Source organism: Rhinatrema bivittatum, chromosome 1 (assembly GCF_901001135.1).
Source record: "Rhinatrema bivittatum chromosome 1, aRhiBiv1.1, whole genome shotgun sequence".
In the NCBI taxonomy this organism is placed as follows: Eukaryota; Metazoa; Chordata; class Amphibia; order Gymnophiona; family Rhinatrematidae; genus Rhinatrema; species Rhinatrema bivittatum.
In genome coordinates, this window is record NC_042615.1 from 685,646,300 (window position 1) to 685,666,412 (window position 20,113).

Below are 20,113 nucleotides of genomic sequence, written 5' to 3' on the forward strand. Positions count from 1 at the left end.
GGCAGACCTGACTGGCTTATCTTCTCTTAGGTACTCCTAAAACTATTTGGGTTACTCTTCCCATATATCTCTTGCAGAACTATGAGATTATAGAGTGTTTGGGAACCTTCTTCTACTCCAGGTGTGTAACTCTGTCCATAGCAATTTCTAACTCCTGGAACTGATTGAGTTTCTCCTCCAGTATTGACATTGTGTTCTGAACATCTTAGGCTCAATGACATATAAGTTTGGATCTTCCAACAGGGAAGCCTCCAAAAAAAGATGCCTCAACAGAGCCTAACTGATTTGACTAGTCATAAACTGGCCCCAAATAGTCTCAAATTGTGGATAATCACATCCCAGTCAATGGGTATGGGAGTTTGGGAAGTATTCCATCCTCCATACTGGCTTGACCAGTTAGGGTAGTCAGCACAACTTGGTTAGTTAGGTACTGTTGTTGGCCACTATGTATACAGGTGAGGGTCACTGTCTTCTTGAAGTCCATCTGTACTCTTGACTAGCTTCTCCCAGATAAGAGTCTTCACGCTTCCTGACTCTACCAGGGCTTGTGTAGGGATCTCATCTAGCTCAATAGGGATCATAAAACTACTAAGTCCAGGATGAGGAATATCAACAAAGTTACAAATGTGTGAGATGTTATTAGATTGACATTCATAACTTCTTTAATCCAGGGAATCTCTTCTCTCTCCACAGTGGAAAAATGCCTGTGGGTCTAAACATTTTGGCTGCCCCCTTCTCTGGATGTTTTGCTTCCCTATGCAGAGTTTAAGATCCATTATTGATCATTTCTCTTGTACCACAGGATTCTCTAGCAATGACTTGGCTTGATAAGAAGGCATTGGCGACTTCTAAGGTGGATTTAAAGGTATGCTTTGAATGCTGGCATACCCAACACTGCATGGGTGGGTGCAAACCCTGTACAAACTGCTCCAAGAGGTGAGGTTGTCCACTTCCATACCAGTCTTTCTTTCTGGCTGAAGCCACTTCCATTCTATATCTTGTAGTTGATAGAAGAGATTCTGTGGACTCTTTCCAGGGTGAGGTTTCCCCAATAGAACTGTTGCCAGTAAGCTTCTGGAGTACACTCAGCTCCCTCAAATATGGCAGATTTAACTCATCAAAAAACTTAATACCATCTCCCTAGGTCTGAACAGAGACAGTGACTTCATGGCACACTTCAACTATCTATGAACTTAACTGTTCTCAGATCATTCTGTCTTTTCACACTTATCTCAGTTGTCTGTTAGTTGTCTGGATTATAATGCTATTATCTCCTTGTTTCCACACCCTGCTTGCCTATTCAGTGCTTCTCTTTGTTCTGTATCTCCCACCCTCATATTTTATCCACCTCTGTACTTCACTTCATGCATCTGATGCAGTGGACTCTGTCCTCAAAAGATCATGCCTAAATAAATTGGTTAATCTATAAGGTGCCACCTGCCTCGTGCCATTTTTTGCTACATCAGACTAATAAGGCTATCCTTCTGAATAGTTAGCTTTTCCATCTGGATATGCAGCTTGAAAGGCAGCCTAACTGTTGCCTGTCAGTAAACTGCCCAGATAGGTGGTCCAAGTAAATTCTGGCCAATCTGCAAGCTGAGTGGCTCATTCAAAGTTCATTTAGAAACAGTCTGCATCTTCTCCTGGAATTATTGTAGATATCATGGGGTTCAGAGAGGTAGTTCCGGCTATAACAGCTTGCAGGACTTCCACCATCTGTACCAAGGAAGCCTGTTTGCTTAGTTGCTCTTTCAGTACTTTGATGCTGGGCACCGTGGGCCTGTACAATTGTTTGTAGTTGCTCTTGTAAGGCTTCTGTGATCTGTCCCAAAGAAGCCTGTTGCTTATTCAAATTCTTTTCTAGAGCTTGTTACTGGGCATGTACCATTCTTTGTACTTGCTGTTGTCCCTCTGTGTGGGTCTGAATTTGTTGCTCTATTTTGGCTTCGTGCCCTGGTGTCACTGAGGTTTCTCCTCTGACAGGGCCACTGCCCTGTCCAGAAGCAGAGAAACAAAACCTCTCCCCTTTGCTTTGTGAAAGAAAAGGAAAAAAAATCCTGACTGGCTCTGACTTATTGTTCTTCCCTTGCTATGTAGACAGGGCTAGCCCCCTTGGCCTGCTATACTTGATTTTCAGCTATTACTGTAGCCAGGCCCCAGAGAAAATAAAATTTACCTTTTTTTTCTGCTGGCATGGGTCTCTATCTGTGCAGACACTTAGGGCCTGATTTTAAAAAGCATTTATTTGAATAAAACTTGGTTTTACTCGAGTAAATGCACTTTACTTGAATAAATGGGCTTTTGAAAATTGCTACAATAGTAGTTACATTTACATGCATAACTAATTTAAGAAAATTACCACTCTTAGAGCAGATATCCCACTGCTACCACCATATGTAATTCCATATGAGTGAGCTTGAGCTTTAGTTAGGGGGCTGGAGTTCAGAATAGTCTGGACTCCAGCCTTTCTCCACAGAAAATGCTTTAGTCAGTGAAACAAACAATAACAAAAACAGCCTGCTTACTTCAGCAGCTGAAATCAAACATTCACAATCTTGGCAGGATATCTGTTTTCCTCCAACCCCAGGGCCTGGCTATTCTTTCCTGGATCTGCTCTCTTAATCTCCTGCTCAGGGGAATGCACTGAGACCAGCATTTCCTTCTGGGCTGTGCCTTAAGTTGGATCAGGCTAAATGTCTGGTCCTGATTTTTAAAGGGGTTTTGATATACTCTTCTTTAGAGCATGTAAATAAAATATACATATTTTTGTAAGTGATATTTTTACCTTAAAAGACAATACTTTGTCCTTTTCCATTTAAATCTGTTATGAATGCATACATTTGAATTGTCTGTGGAGAGGGCAGTGGAGTCAAGGCAGGACAGGGTGGGATGCAAGGCTTTAAGGTTCACCTAAAGTGCCTAATACCCTTATACTGGCTCTGACTGTTACGCTCGGGCTGTGTTCTTGTGTTGTGAACACCACCTTCTGGAGTGACTCCAGGTAGAGAGAGATAGGGATGGCTGGAAAGTCTCTGATGATGGTGACAGTGGAGCAGAGTAAGGCTGGAACAATTCCAGGCTGGATCAGGGCAGGCGGCAGGCAACAGTGCCAGAGTTCAGGTTGGGTCAGGGCAGGCGGCAGGCAACAGTGTCAGAGTCCAGGCTGGGTCAGGGCAGGCGGCAGGCAACAGTGTCAGAGTTCAGGCTGGGTCAAGGTACCTAGTAGCAAGGCAGAGAGCCCGAAGGCCACACACACACGCACGGCAAAGCAGAGAGCCCGAAGGCCACACACACACACACACGGCAAGGCAGAGAGCCCGAAGGCCACACACGCACACAGTAGGACAGCGGACCCGAAGGCCTCACTCACACGGCAGAACAGAGGGCCTGAAGGCCTCACTCACACGGCACAAGACAAGGCAAAGCAGGGTAGAAGGCCCGAAGGCCACACACAGCACAAGGCAAGGCAAAGCAGGGTAGAAGGCCACACACAGCGCAAGACAAGGCAAAGCAGGGTAGAAGGCCCGAAGGCCACACACAGCGCAAGGCAAAGCAGGGTAGAAGGCCCGAAGGCCACACACAGCACAAGGCAAAGCAGGGTAGAAGGCCCGAAGGCCACACACAGCGCAAGGCAAAGCAGGGTAGAAGGCCCGAAGGCCACACACAGTGCAAGGCAAGGCAAAGCAGGGTAGAAGGCCCGAAGGCCACACACAGCGCAAGGCAAGGCAAAGCAGGGTAGAAGGCCCGAAGGCCACACACAGCGCAAGGCAAGGCAAAGCAGGGTAGAAGGCCCGAAGGCCACACACAGCGCAAGGCAAGGCAAAGCAGGGTCCAAAGACCACACGCACAGTAAAGCAGGGAGCCCAGGCAAGCTCGATGCCGAAGCACCGAGGGAACTGCCAGGCAGGGATATAAAGGGAAGTCCAGAACATAGAGTGAACAAGGGAAATGGACTGGGCCCGTCAGGAGAGCCAGCTCTAGAAGGACCCCTGGTGGTGAGGTGGTTGCACAGCAGCCATAGCCGTAACACTGACTGGAGAAACAAAAATTAAGCTTAAAAAAAACAAAAACAAAGTTGGGGGAAGCACAGTAATTTTTGCACAGGACAACAAAAAAGCTAGCATCAGCTCTGGATTCATCTCAGAGTAATCTAGACTTGACCTAGTTTGTGTTCAGATAATTCTAATGTTTCAGGTTGAAGGCTCCAAGATTTTTGTATTAATGTGACAGTAAAAAGGTACTTTTGTCCTCTGGATATCTTTCATCACACAGTACCTCATCCATTGTGACCAATATTATCATGTGTGGTTTTGGAAACATTTACTAAAACCCTTAAAAAGGCTAGTTAAACGGGACAGAGCTTGATTTTATTGGTGGATACTAGTTTAGATTTTGCCAACAAAGCTCCTATTATGTATATTTTCCATTTCAGGTCACATTGTTCAAACCTGTTTGATTAGGTAAAGGTGAAGGTTTGTTTTTTTAGTGTTACACTTATGTCAAATTTGAATGCCAACATAAATGTCAGAATCCCAAAGTAGGTCATGGGAGACTTGCAGGTAGATTGCTAAAGAACTGTTAATAAACTGGAAAAAGTCAAACATAAGACAGTCAAGTGCTGCCCCCTAAAATTTGCCAAAAATCCATTGCTGTTCACAAAGAAGATGCACAGAAAATGTTCATCAAAATTAGTAACTGTTGTCATCAGAATTCAGTTGTTTCTTTCATTTAATATGAAAGCCAAGATAATGTAGTGACACACAGACATATCCACCCAGCTCATTTTAAATGCTTCTAGAACAATAATTGAGATTCCTGGTGATCTGAAAACCAGATGAGAGGATGTGCAGGAATGAATGACAGCATTCTCTTGGAAAGCACTGCCCATAACACATAAGGAAAAACGTTTTTATAAAAAGAATGGTTGGTGAATGGAAGAGCCTCCCCATGGGAGGAGGTGGAGACAAAACTTGTTTTGGAATTCAAGAAAGAGTGGTATAAAATGATCTATAGTTGCGAGGGATGTGAAAATAAAGCCAGTACTGCAACACAAAGGATGAATAGGCAGAATAGATCAGCCTTATGGTCTTTATCTACTGTCGTAATCATGTTTATATGTTATATAACTTTATGCTAAAATATTGAGGCAGGTGTCCCTAAAGTCTTGTTTCCTGTGGTATAACTTGGAACCAGGTGTTTTGATGATTCTTCACTCTTTGAGCAATGTGAAGGTTATATATAGATTTTGCAGTACATGACCTTTTTTGAAGACAGGGCCTATGTGGTCTGAAGACATCATTTATGTTTAATCTTCATGTTGGGTCAACAGAATATATCAAACCCTGCAAAGAATCTAGTTTATCTATAACCAGTAGGAATGTGCAGCAGGGACAGATTCGTCCCATTCGGTATTCGTATTCATCGGGACCCAAATCCATTGCATCCATTCTCGGGGGACCACAATCCGTTCATTAGTTACATATGTATTCATTTCCCAAACAAAACCTCATCCCAACCCTTTAAATTTAATTAACTACAACCACCCACCCTCCTGACCCTGTCACATGGTAGGAGCACAAGATGGCGCCGGCCATCCATTGCTCCTACCATGTGACAGGGGCCGACCAATGGCACCGGTAGCCCCTGTGACATAGTAAGGGCAAAGGCTATCTGCACCATTTTGAATACTGGCAGCTGACAGCCCGAGTGCAGGATATGGCTCCAGGACCCCCGCTGGACCACTAGGGACTTTTGGCAAGTCTTGGGGGGGGGGGGTCGAGGGTGGGGGTTTATTTGTTAGTGATACGTTGTATTCGTGGGAGTTCACCATACGTTTCGTGACCCCCCACGAATACAACTAATATGGCATATATGTCGCGGATTGCCAATACGTTGAAAACGAATGCACACCCCTAAGAACCAGTATGAATGATAAAACTCTACGCCATTTCTGAGCAAACAAAAAAACACGTGAGGGGGGAAAGAGAGAGCAATAACTTGCAATCTTTAAGTCTGTATCTGACTCCCTCTGATCTCATTAGTGTAACATTGGTGCTCCAAGGCTATAGTTCTCCTATTATGTGCCTTTATTTTACAGAGATTTATTTACTTTTAAACCCTTGCAGTTTAAGCTGGGGCCCCTGCCTTGTGAGTGGTAAAACTTCTAAGGGGAGGCTAGCTTATCTTCAGTAAGAGTCTGCAGGAGGGGGCCTAAGAATTAGCACCTATTGAGTTGGACTCTTTGCTTTTTCCAGCATAGAGAGTTTTCATGTACTTTCTGGCTCCTCACTCTTGGTTTATTTCAACAGCCACTAGGAGGATTATGCAGAATGCCTTATGGTTTTTGACCCTTTGGAAAGGATAAATACTCTTATGATCTCAGATTTTGTATAGGTGAGGAACATAGAATCGATGATAATACAGTGTTCTAGCTCAAGGTAACAGAAATTCAGCCTTATGGTGGGGATAGTCTTGAATATAATAGTGAGTCGGACTCCTTATTATTAAAATCTCTATTAACAATGAGTAGGAGAATTGCTGCTTGTTGCTATTTATTTATTGTCACAATTTATAGCCCTCACAATCGATTGTTCTCAGTGGGTTACAATATACACACATAAAAGTCAAAATTAAAACATGAAAACCAAATAGTGATAAATACATCACACAATTGTGAACAAATATATAAGGTCACAATTGTGCCAATATTTGTGGGCATTGTATCCACTTTTTTACCATTTGGACATTTTAATAAAGTAATCTAAGGTGATCGGTCATTTCTTCCTCTCTTTGTTTGCCTCTTGGCTTTAATTGACCATCTTCCACTTTGTTTTCTTGGACCCACATCTGTGGGCCGTGCAGGAGCAGCACAGATTTTAAAAAGCCGCAAAATACGCGCATATGTTCCCATGCGTGCATGAGGAATAAGGTGGTGGAAAAGTGGCAGGGCATGGGCATTCCAAAGTGAGGCCAAGATTTGTGCACGTACCTCCGTATTTTCAAACCAAAAACTGCAGCGTGTGTACACTAGATATCCACATAATTTTACTGCTTCTCCTGATGAGGAGCAAGTCTGTAGATCTCGAGTTTTAAGGCTTATTGGACAGGATGAGGGGTCCAGGTCAACTTGGCATCATGGAGGATGAAAAACCAGAGTGGTCTGAAAGACCTTGATATTAACTGGACAAACTGGTGGATTAATTGGAAAACTGGGAAAGTGACTCGCATGAGCATGTTTTAAAATCTGCTGACATATGCGTGTAAAAGCTGACAAAGTACTATGGAAGACACATGCGTGTGCTATCTGTGCTCAAGTAACCTCTTAAAATTAGGAGCTTGCTTATGCGTGGTTGGTGTATTTTATAACAAGCTCATGATTAAAAATTCAAGCATATCTTCGCTCTCGCGCCAATATGTGCGTGTATGGGCACATGCGTGCTTGTTTTAAAATTACCATCATAGTAATCTGTATATAAAACAAAATTTTAAAAATCATAAAAAAAAACCTGACATGTTTAATCATAAAAACTAAATAAAAAGGATACTTTACAGACTAAATACTAAGTCTGCTTAAAATAGAAAGCCAGGGACAATAACTTTAAAACAGCCACGCGGGCGTACATGAACACGCGTATGCCCGGTCGCGCACATGGAAGCGGCCATTTTATAACGTGCATGTATATGTGCGCATCTTATAAAATTGGCTGGAAGCGCATAAATGTACGTGCCATTTTATATGGATACATGCATGTGCCGCTTCTACCGCATGAGTGGGGGGGATTTTAATATACACACACGCTGATGCAATTACAAGTTAAACCAGTTCATTCCCACTTTGCCCAGTTACAGGATAGGACTTCCTAACCCCCCTAGCTAGTAACCTCTCTTCTACCCTTTAAAACCCCACTGACTACCCTAGTGTTTTTTGTTTTATAGCTTACACACCATCTATGGGCAGAAGTAAAGTTATGCAGCAGGGTCCCTAGTGCATGTTTGTGCGCATAAATACTAACGCGCTGCTTTCCATTTAAATGCCTGGAATGCCCATGCCCTGCTCCTTTTTTGGGCTTTTTCTTTTATGTACCGGGACATATGCACGTCCATGGACGCTTCTTAACATACACGTGCCAGCCCGAGAGATGCGTGTATCTCCCTGATTTGGCGCACGTAGGGTTTTTAAAAATCTACCCCTTAGTCTGTTTTCTAAAGGTCGTATAGCACTGGATTCTCTGGACCTCTTCTGGCAGGCTGTTCCAAGTTCTGAACCAGCCACATAAAAAGTTCTTTCCCTTGCCTCGTCAAGCCATCTTCCACTGATTCAGAATCCAGATGTTCAGGATTCAAACTTAACTGCTGCCCATCCCAAAAAGCACCAAGCTCTAAATACAAACAGTGCACTCGTACAAGCAAAAAGGTAGAGCATAATGTGGGGGGAAGAAGGTTCTGACTCTGCTAGATCTAAGGACTTTAGAAAGGAAGATGTTTAAGAGAATTATTCTTAATTTAAATGTATTACTTGGTGTGAGTTGAACCCTTTCTTTGGAGTCAGCATCCACTGATTTCCAAAGTTTCCATATATTTTTCCAACAATATTTCCTTTACTATGTGAAAAGAAATACTTGCTTGAGTATATTTGCTTTTTTTCTCATAGTCTTCCTCATTACTTGTTTCTGTCTCTCCCTTCGATCTTCCCTTTTCTTCTTCTGTTCCTTTCAGTCATTTCCATTTACCAAGTATTCCATTTTCCTCTTCATTGTCCTTGTGTTTACCTTTCTTCCCTTTTTTTAGCACTTTTTAAAATCTTGCTTTCTCTACAATTCCTTTTCTTCTTCTTAAGCCCATTTCGGGGTAGGCCTTGGGGGCTCACCTGACTCGGGACAGGCTTCAGCGCTGGGTTAGGCCTCAGCAATGAGCCACCTTCAGGTCCTGGTAAGCCTTAGCTGAAGCCAGATTTTTATGGTTTGGGGGGAGGGGGGGTGTTTTATGGGGCTATTTTTATTCAGTATGTTCTTTGTTTTTGGTTTGGCAAATGAACTGAACAGAAAAAAAAAACATTTAATGCACCAAAAAAACAAAACCTTCCCTGAAATGAAAAAAAAAAAAAGACCCAAAACAAAGAAAATAGGGGCTGCATATCTCTACTAGTGTGATTGAGCATAAAACTAGGTCTGTTTGCACCAGATTGATACAGAGACATTTATTTATTTATTTATTTATTTAAAAATGTATGATTATTCTCCATTTCATTCCAGATAATTCCTAATTTAATTTGCTTTTATGACTACTACTGCACATTGAGTTGAAGATATCAATGTATTATCTACAGTGACTAATTTTTCTGGGTGGTGAATCCTAGTACAGACCCCAGCATTGTGTCCCAGCATATTTAGGACTTCCCCCCCAGTATGCATCACTTTCTACTTGTCCACATTAAAGTTCATCTGCCATGTAGATGCCCAGTTCTCCAGACTGGCTAGGTCCTTCTACAGTTCCTCACAGTCTGCTCTTATTGAACAACATTGAATAATTGTGTACATCTGAAAATATGAGTACTTAATTCATAGTTACCTTTTCCAGATAATTTATATAAAGCAGCACCAGTCCCAGTACAGATCCATGTGTTGCTCCAGTATTTGCTTCTCTGCATTAGGAATATTGACCATTTAGTCCAGCTATCTATTTCCTATCTGTTAATCAGTTACCAACACGTAGTAGGACATCACAACTTATTCAATGAGTTTTTATGCCCTGAGTACGTAGTCTCTCATGAGAGACTTTGTAAAATGTCTTCTGAAAATCCAGTTTCATTATATTGACCATCTCATCCTTATCTACATATTTATGTTATGTCTGTGGACCCTTGGGTCAAGGCAAGATTGGTCCTACCTGCAAGGAGGATCCCTGCAGGGTCTCACCATCAGCAGCCAGAGACTGATCAAGACCTTCACCTATACCAACCCACATCCCCCTTAGGTTGAGCCTTTGGGTGCTGGGGTTGGCAGGACTTAGGTGGGGTCTCTGCCAAGGAAAGAAGAGGAGGTCCGAAGCCAGCTAGGGTCATAGGCAGGCTTGAAAAAATTCTAATAGATTGGTAATGATCTTTTAACTATTATGATCTTTTAACCGTACAAAGATTTTGAGTTCAAACGTTTCTCTTACTTATATTGTATTTATACTGTATCTATTATTTATTTTAATATTTCTATGTTAAATTGGCATTCTGTTCTAATGTTCCATGTAAAGCCCCTTTCTCTATTTTGGGCATACCATCGTTTTATGTAAACCGGAGTGATGTGTAGTCCTTACAAGAACTTCAGTATATAAAAATTATAAATAAATAAATATAATGTAAAACTTCCCATTTGTGAATCCATGTTGGCTATTCACCATTACACCATGTCTATTCATGTGATCAGTAATTCTGTCCTTAAGAATAGCTTTGAATATTGTCTACTGCCTAGCATTGATGTCAGGTTCTCTAGTCTATAGTTTCCTTGAACACTGCGGCAGCCTTCATGAAAATTGGAATTATATGGGCAAGCCTCCAGTCTCCAGGCACAATAGCTGGTTTTAGTGCTAGGTTACAGATTGCTAGTAACAGATCTACAATTTCATATTTTCATTTTTTTAAGAACTCTGGAGTGAATACCATCTTTGTTCATTTTTACTCTGTCAAGTTGCTGTATTACTAGGGATGTGGATTTGTTTGTAAACAAAATTTTCAGAAAGAAAAGTCTATTTTCAGTTTATTCCAAATGGAACAAACCAAAAATAGACTTACTCAATAATACCAGAAAAGTTTGGGTATTTTTTTTAGTTTGTTTCCAATAAAACATTTAACATTTTAAAAATGTGTCCCTCCCTAGGAAGAATGGAGAATCTTTTAAATGTTATGCATTTTTCTATTCCACTATTTCTAATACGATTGTTCAAGGCAGATCACAAAAAGTTCCATTTATAAATAAAACAAAACATGATCATGTATTAATATATGTAAAACACAATCTAGATCTATAGCACAAATAAAATTACTCATCAGCCTGAAGCAGAAGAGAATAAATAAGGGAGAAATGCTGAGGGATACTGAAGGAGGTAAGAAAAGAAGAGATGGAATAAGGAGGAAATTAAAGTGACAGGGGTGCCAGGCCACTCCATGTCATAAATCCTAAGTCAGTCCTGGTTTACAGCACTTCGTGTGTGAACTGGTACGCTTTCTTTTCTTATAGTAATTAGATCCATCCGTTCATAAATACAATGAGTGAAACCCAGAAATGGCTCACCCTGTTCCTTATGAGTCATGAAGGATTGGCTGAAATGACACGGATATTTAGAGCTAAACAGATGGGAGAAGAAGGAAATATGGACAGGGCACGATAAGTGTGGGAAAGCTGTCAATGGACAAAAAGAGATTAAATTGGAGATGAGCTGGGTAGTATAAGAGTAGTGTGAGCATGAGGTGAAGAGAAAAAGGCAGGACACAAGATGGAGTTTTGGTGGAGGGGCCAGTAAGGTTAAGAGAGGGAGCTTGTAGGTGAAGATGTAGGGAGTGAGGCGTGGTGAAAAAGGGAGAGAAAATGTCAAGAAGCAAGAAAGAAGACAGAGTGCCAAAAAGAAAAGGGAAAGAAAGCAGAATGAACAGGGCCTAGGTGTGAAGAAAGAAAGAGGATGAATGAAGAAAGGAGGATAAGAGAAACAAAAGAAACACAGAGACCAGGAAAAAGATCTAGATTGGAAAATAATATGTGGGAATGGAATACAGAAAAAAAATCAGTTTACCACATTTTCTTTGCAGTCTGTTAATCATAGAGGTAGGCAATAAAATGTCAAACAAATGATAGGTGAAATGTTATTTTTTCTGCAATTTGTTAAAGTTCTTTTTTTCATAATCTTTTAAGAGTTGTGCAAAGGAAAGCTTTTATTCCTGATGTAATATAAACATGTGCCTCTTGAACAGGCTTCTATAGTACCTCTTCCCCTACTCAAACCCTGCATGCTGGTATGCGATTCTTCTTAGCGCAAGCAACCAGTCCAGATATGGGCATTACAAAAGCTGAAAAACTGAAGAAGAAACAAATGCCAATATGAAAAGTGGCATTACCTCCTAAAGGCCATGTGCTATACTTCTTTCAATATACCTCTACAAATCTGGGAAATAAAAGGAATCCAACACAGTAGTTGGCTAGAGCTGACACCTCTACTAATTAAGTAATATTATCAAATGTAAAATTTTGTGCATACTCAAATTTCTATCTTAGATGCTCTCATTTTTTAAGAGCCATGCTGCCAATAAAATTAAACTATCTTCTGCTTCTTTTATAGTTTTGATATATGACATTATCTAAGACAGGGAACTCATTCATTAGGAAAAGTGTAGCTACTACCCAAATAATTTGCTGGTTTTCTTTTATCAAATGCTATTTTTAATTAGGCCTGATGTTGTTGGGTGGGGGGAGGAGGGGAGAGGAGGGAAGATTCCCCCTAGTTTTTGCCCATGTCCCTTCCTCTGTTCTTTTCAGTCCTTCTCTCTCTCTAGCTGACAGAAGAGCAGTGCTTCAAATTGTCTCTCCATTAGCTCCGCAGCCCAAAATAACTGGAGGTCTCATCAAGCCTCCGTGCTTCAGCCACTGATCTGGATTTGTCAACAAGCATGCAAGGGCTGTGCCTAGGGCAGCAGAAATATGGGGGGAAGCAGAGCTGACTGAAGATTTGCTGTCTCCCAGTTCTGCTGAAACTCACTCAGCAGAGAACAGCCCTCTGCTTCTAGAGCCAGCCTCTCCCATCCAGGCAGCATGCAGGAAAATGGAGAGTCTACAGCAGACAGGGCAAAGGAGTCATTTTGGGGAGATTAGGAGGGGGCTGAGTAAAGATAATTGGAGGGATTTTGAAGAGAACTTGGGTGGGGGGAACATATATCTTTAGGGTAAGGAGCAGTGTTCATGTGTGAGAAGGGATTGGTGATGTGTGTGTCTGTGTCATATTTTATTTATTAAAGGCTTTTATATACCGACTTTCTTGATACAAATCAACTCGGTTTACAATGAACTAAGCAGAAAATATAATTAACTAATCAACAAGAGATAAAGGAGCATAAAAGTTACATTATAACAAGGATGCCTTAACCTGGAGTAAGAAATAAAGAGGGGGTGAACGAATAAATAAATAAATAAATAAATAAATACATACATACTATATACAAAAGAGGGGGGCAAGGAGCCAACCTCGTTAAAAGATACTATGCATGAGAAATATGGAAAAATTAGTTTACATAAGTGGGTGATGGATGCCATGTTAGAGAAGGGATTGAAGGAGGAAGAGGAGAAAGAATCCAAAATCCTATCTCCCAGCTCCTAGAATCTTCCTTCCTGCCTCTCCATTCTCCCCAGATCCTGGACCCATTCCTCAACCCATCTACTCCCTCCTCACCTTCCTCTCTTCTCTATCCCTAGTCCTCTTTCCTTCTCACACACCTCTCCCTTTCTCTTCACCCCATTCCTGATCCTCCTCTCATTATCTCCCCTTTCCAGAATCTCCCCACCCTGTACTGATATTTTAATTTCACTTTTCTTCACCCATTAAAATTATACTAATAATTATAGTGTAAAACTATTTTTATAATGAAATATAAAAGCTGGAAATGTTTGTCAATTTGCTTCAGAATTGTTTTAATTTTTGAGCTACCCTAGGAAACTGAGGAACTGTCTCAGACCTTCTTCTCCCTGTCGTCTAACCTCGGGGGGCGGAGCGAAGAAATACGAGGCAACAATACCAACAGTGCCTAGGGGTACCAAAATCATAAATCCCTCATTGTTCAGGCAGCCCTCACCTTATGTATAAACTGCCTCAAGCTCTTGTGCTGTACAGCAAGCTACTGCTGTTGAAAGAATTCCTACCTGTTGTAATGCCAGCTAATATAACTGCTGTTAAGAGATTTCTAAGAACGATTTGCAAAGAGACTTCTCTGGAAAGGCATCGTTAAAGCAATATTAAGAAACATTGCAAACTACGGTTATGGCAGGGAGAGGAGGCAGAAACCGGATTGCACTTTATCGTCTGTGGTTGGAGGTAACGAAAGTTCAAATCTAAAAGCTGAAGTCCGTCGGCGCGAGCTCAAGGTCAGCACGCTCCACCGAACAGGAGGCGTGACGTCAGCTCTCATTTGGCTCGTCGGGAATGAGTCGCAGGCGCTTCCCCCTTTCCTCCTCACCACTCGAACATAAAGCAGCAACGCCGCCGTTCGGTGCCTGCCTCCTGCACACCTCCTCGTGGCTGGGCGCGCGCAGCTATATACACACACCTGCAGCGCGTGGCGTCTGTTACCTGCAGACAGAGGATGAAGGGGAGGCGCTCGCGAGCGTGACCTTTACTTGCTTTCGCTAGATAGGGTGGCAGCAGTTCCTGACTGCGGACAAGCTTAGGTAAGAAAACTTATTGTGTGAAACAGAAAACCGACGCGGGGGGTTTCTTAGTTCTTTGGTTGGTGTCATTGTAGTGTCTTGAGGTATTCGGTGGGACGGGAGGTGAGTTGGCCTTGTGCTTTTGTGAGGAGTTAGTCTACCTATTACATAGGAACTTAAACGTGTAGAGTAGGCTGATTGGTACTTCTCCTGGTGGCCAGGGGTTCCACTAATACCTGGGGGGGGGGCTTTAATGCCAGACTCTAGATGATCTGGGACGGTTATCCCAGGGACGTGGCTTTAAAAGATACATTTGCACGTCTGTTTTCATATTAGGAAATGCATAAGACCTTATGGTTGGTAGCAGCACCTATGTAGCGTACTCTCTACAGTTTTCTGAGTTGCTAAGTGACCATGCAGCAGCTTCAGAGAAGAGTGAGGACAGGGGTAGCAGAGCCAGCCTCTGCTGCTTCAGAGATATACGGTACAAGGAGCTATGCAGGAAGGTAATCTAGCTTCTCTCGCTATTTCTATATGTCTTTATGAACATCATTCCCTTATACCTACCACTGACTTCTCATGGTAAACAAAACACAAACTTGATTCTGGTTAGTTGCTGCTTCAGGGATTTAAAAAATATTTTGAAAATAGAAAATTTCTCAAACAAAACAGTATTTTCCTTTTATTTTAACTGACATCTTGGCCTTTCAAAAATTAGAGTACTTCATATAGCAAAGCATAGGTTTTGAATGCATGCTGAAAATACTTTCCTATATGCCTGGCTTTTCTAAAACTTATTTTTACTAGCTAAAATTGTATGCATTTATAACAGGTCTCCTGCTTCTGTCTGCTAAATTCCTAGGTTTCTCACTAGTTTTTATCTATAATGGAAAAATGAAGTGGGTTTTTTGTTTTTTTTTTTAATATTGCAAGCTTGTATAACATCTATTATAACAAATTAATGGGCAAATTGAACCTGTTCATATTCTACTCTTCTAGGACTGGTGCCCTAGGTGAATCTTCACACTTGCGTGCCTGCCAAGTGTGTGCTTCTCTGGGCTGTAAGCAGGATGAGCACTGCATGTGGTCCACCAAATCTCTACTTCTGTTTGCCATGAGCGGGATAGGCTCCGCTCATGGCCCCACATGGCTACTCATTGGCGCCTGAGGCAACCATCTAGTTTGCCTAATAAGATGCGCCCGTCCTGACTGCTGCTCTTCTCCAAATACTCACTTTTTTTTATACAGGGACTTTAACTTGCTTTTTGAATTTGGTTGTAGTAGAGCTAGACGTTATGATTACCAGAGAAATCCAGACTATCTAGGCCTATTGTCAAAATCATTAGTGGTTTGGGCCCATAGATTTTTACTTTGGTGGACTACTATGAAAAAAAGAATGGTTTGGGACTTTAGTAGTAATTCTAAAGTCATCATCTGCTCAATTGGTGTGTTAAATTGTAACTTGAATTTATCATTGCCCAGCAAAAAAAAAAAAAAAAAAGTATTCTTCTGTAGAAAAGAATTTATATTTTAATAATCCATCTCTGGGTGTATGCTTTAGAGTGACCCTGATTATTGTGATCAGATAATCTTTTAAAACCTGTATGTATTTGCTGTATGCTAAATTAGTACAGAGCACTTTGTCTTCCTAAAATGGTAAACATGATTTTTTCTGTGAAGTATTAAATCTGACACACTTTTCCAGCTGTTATCTTGTATTCATTAAAAAATGTTGTTGGCCGTTTTCACAGTAATTAATTTTCGGTTTATGATAGTTTCTCTTTGATAGCTAGAGGGTGTGTTTGAATAGGCCTGCACAGAACTTGAGGTTTTATTTATTCCCTTTTGCCCCTGGCTCACATTGTATTGTCTTTTTGTGACATGATTAAGCCCACTTAAATACTGCTTTTCATCTATCAGCTCAGAAAAGTGAAGTCTAACTGCTAAAATTATAATTCTTTTGAAAAATAGCATAAAAATGCAACTGAAAATTAGTATGTTAAATGAATAAATTATATTAACTAGGGTTTGGAGATGTTTTACTTCCAAAAAATCCCCCACTGGAAGATAGGAATAACTGACTTTCTTTATTAAAATTGGGTTATTGTCCCCAAAAGCCTGAGACTACTTGGGTCTTTTGTAATTTTGCTTTATAAAATACCTGTTTTCCAGACTGAACCATACATAGCTCAGTGTGATTAAATTACTGTAGCTGTGAAGAATAGAGCATTGGTTTTTGTGCTACATCTTTTTGTTTCGGTCATTATAGCAGGAATCCATTGGAGAGCCTGTGAGCAGAAATCTGATTACAAGAGAAAATAAAATGTGCAAGCTGCAGTAAAGCCATCGAGTTTAATCTTATTCATTTATTTTTGTTCATAGGTATTGTTGGAGCTGTTCAGCCACTTCATACTCCCAATGAAAGAAAATATTATTTTACATTTTTATGCAAGAAAATAACCTTTTGGTGATGAATCCATTTGCCGTTTCCCCGTCTTTTTGGAGCAGAAGCAGTGGATGTACTAGCAAGTTTATTTTTTTCCTTTTTGTTTTTGGAGTTGTGCTGTTCTGTAGTGGAATCCTGCTTTCAATTTTTGGTTTCCAGGCATGCCAGTCTGAAAGCCTGACTAGCTGTAATGTTGCCCTAAAGGTTGTTGGGCCTTCTCTTGCTGTAATTGGTCTGGGTTCTGTCTTGCTAGCAAGATCAAGGGCAAGACTTTTCGTAAGTCAGAGGCAATTGCAGTGTGACCAGGTAGACCCAGACAGTATCTTTTTGTGTGGGGAGAGTCGCCAGTTTGCACAGTTTCTTATCTTTGGCTTTCTTTTTTTAACTAGTGGTATATTAATTAGTATATTAGGTGTTTGGGTTCCTGGATGCAACACACAATGGCAAAACCAACAGTTCAACAGCAGCAGCTCTTCTAGTGTGGATCTCAAGGGCTGTGGATTGCTTTCCCTCCAAATAATGGGACCTTTGATTGTTCTAGTTGGATTATGTTTCTTTGTGGTGGCTTATATTAAGAAAAAACATAGGCAAGATTCACTTCAGGATGAAGAACTGCAGCCACAGATTCAGGAACCATTCCACATTACAGTAGGTAAGTGAATTATATTTTTTTCTTTTTAAGTATACTCAAAATATAGTGCAACAAAACCAAACTAACACTAAGCATACAGTTTCTTTTCTTAGAAAGCAAGCATTCTGCTTTTGGTGGACTTGTAAGTTTTTCTAGTATTGATCTGGCCTAATCTTGTTCAGGGTCAGAACTTGGTGGGCAGCAGGGATTCCTGTGCCGTGAAGAGCAAAATTGACAGTGAAATAGAAATAACCTTGAACTCTTCTGTGGCAGCATACAAGAATACTTGGTAATCTAGGATAGAAAAATAATTTTACATAGGTGCAGTTACACAGGGATTGTGCTGGTGTGACCAGCACTGTGGGCAGGGAGAGAATATGGAGACTCAGCCTCACTGGTACAGGTTAAGTCCTATCTTGGTATCACTTATATTACCCCCCTGTTCTATGCAGAATCAGGTCACACAGCCGGGGAATGTTAGCCCATGACCAGTCTGAAGGATGACCTTATGCTTTTGGTTCTCCAATAGCTCTGGGTCGTGTTCAGCCTGCAGGCATGCCATATTTTCCTATTTTGGCTTGGTATATTTAGGGCTTCTGATTTTGATAAAACATCACTGATGCGTGCACACAAAGTGTTTTGGATAAATGCCAAGAAAACACCACTTCTGTAGTACAGTTGCCTCTCTCCTCACCTACCTCAGATCTTCCACTCTGTTTTTGTTCCTTTTCTGCACTAATGACTCCTCAGCTGCACAAATATAGGTATTTAATTCAACCAGAAAAGGCAACTAGCAATAGATCTTGAACTGCAAAAACAGATATACTGGCTATTTTGTACATGCAACAAACTCATAACTGGAAAATAAATGCACAAACTTGTAATTTATAAACATCTAAGAACAGAAGCCCTGGGTATATTGGAGCACATTTTATTTTATAAGATGGTGTATTGCTACCTGTGCTTTACAAGAAATATCTAGGATAAAGACAGTGGAGGTATTCAGTGCTCACCAAGCACCTATGACCAGTTAATACAAGGCACCTTGATTCAGTATACTAAAATCTTTACTGATTTGTAATCCGCTTTATGGCCATTTTGGAAGAAGGCAGAATATTAAATGTTTGAAAATAAAACATTGTTCTTTGAAATTGGCTTCCTTACTATGTTTGCCCAGCCAGGGCAGAATACAACTATGGTATCCAAAACATATATTCAGGAGCCTATCTACTAACAGTTTTCTCACATAGGGTGGATTTTAAAAGCTCTATGTGCGTAACTTCTGGCGTTTATGCGTGTGGCTGGGTCTTGCGTGCGCCAGGCGAATCTTCAATGGGGCCCAGCCACACGCGTAATCGCCGGTACACACAAGTGCTGGGCGTCTTGGAAGGAGCGGGCTGGGGTCGTGTTCGGGGGGGGGGGGGGGGGCGGGCTGGGACAAGGCCATTGATCGCTGTCCTGAAGACTCGGCTCCTGGTGAGCACAACTTACTTCAGGGCCTGACCTGAAGTAAGAATAAAACAAAAATAGGGTTAAGGGATGGTGAGGATAGGAGAGGGGAAGGAAGGTTAGGTAGGGGGGTAGGGAACTGGTGAAGGCCAGAATGTGTTGCTGCGTGGAAACTGCATAAGTTCTCTTCCCCCCACCCCCGCATGCGGCCCACAGATTTTCTAACGTGCGAGCGCCGGGAATCACGTGCAAGTTTGAAAATCTACTCCTTAGTGTCTGGGGATAAAACGTTCATACATAGTTCTCAAGCTGCTGACACTCTCTCCCTTCTCTTCCCCCCCCCCCCCCCCCCAAAAAAAAATAGGTATGTCTCTGGAACAACATAAATGAATGCTTGTCACTATTTGAAAGCTATGAATTTTGAGCTGTTAAGTATCATAAATAGTTCTGGAAATGCAGAGATATATATAAAATTTTTTTTTTAATTTATAAATACAAAATACACAGATACTAGAACTAGATTCTTATCTACATATAAGATGTGGTTCTTGTGCTGGGAGATCCCAGTTTTTCTCAAAGAATTTTCAAGTATGTACAAAAATAAGAACCCTAGGGTGATTTGATGATCAGTGGATTAAATGGCACTTGGGAAGGGTAAGGCCACAGCAGAAAATTCTCTGCTGTTGAGGATGTTTGAGATTCCCATACTAGCACTGACCCTTTCAGTCCCTGCACAAAAGTAGAAGTCCAGTGCTGCAGAGCCTTAGGAAAGGGAACAAATCGTTGTAAATCTTGAGGGTTCTAGAGGAAATTTGACAAATAGTAGCAAATGACGAGGACCAGATAACATTCACCCCAGAGTTATAAAAAAACTCAAATATGAAACTGCAGATATGCTACTGTTAATCTCTTATTCCAGCTTGCCTCTGTACCTGAAGACTGGAGGGTAGCCAATGTAATGCCAATTTTCAAAAAAAGGTTCCAGAGTTGACTTAAATAACTGCAGACTGGTGAGCCTGATATCAGTGCCAGGTAAAATGGTAGAAGCTATTAAGAACAAAACTACTTGGCATATGGATAAACATGGTTTAATGGGGAAGAGCCAACATGGATTTAGAAAAGAGGTTGTGCCTTACTAATTTATTTGAAGGTGGGAATAAGCAAGTGGACAAAGGTGAGCCGGTTGATAGTATA

The 20,113-nt window shown here is 41.2% G+C and overlaps 1 protein-coding gene across 5 annotated transcripts in view; it reads left to right on the forward strand.

The window, feature by feature from the left end:
• Positions 1–20,113, forward strand: part of TMEM171 (transmembrane protein 171) — an 86,661-nt gene that overhangs the window by 44,311 nt on the left and 22,237 nt on the right. The window contains exons 1-2 of one of the 5 annotated variants that reach the window (XM_029574759.1): positions 14,084–14,414; positions 16,776–17,491. In XM_029574759.1, the coding sequence (XP_029430619.1) occupies positions 16,840–17,491 (652 nt within the window). In that variant the 5' untranslated portion in view covers positions 14,084–14,414; positions 16,776–16,839. The other 4 variants (XM_029574777.1, XM_029574785.1, XM_029574795.1 and 1 more) reach the window with 4 other exon arrangements.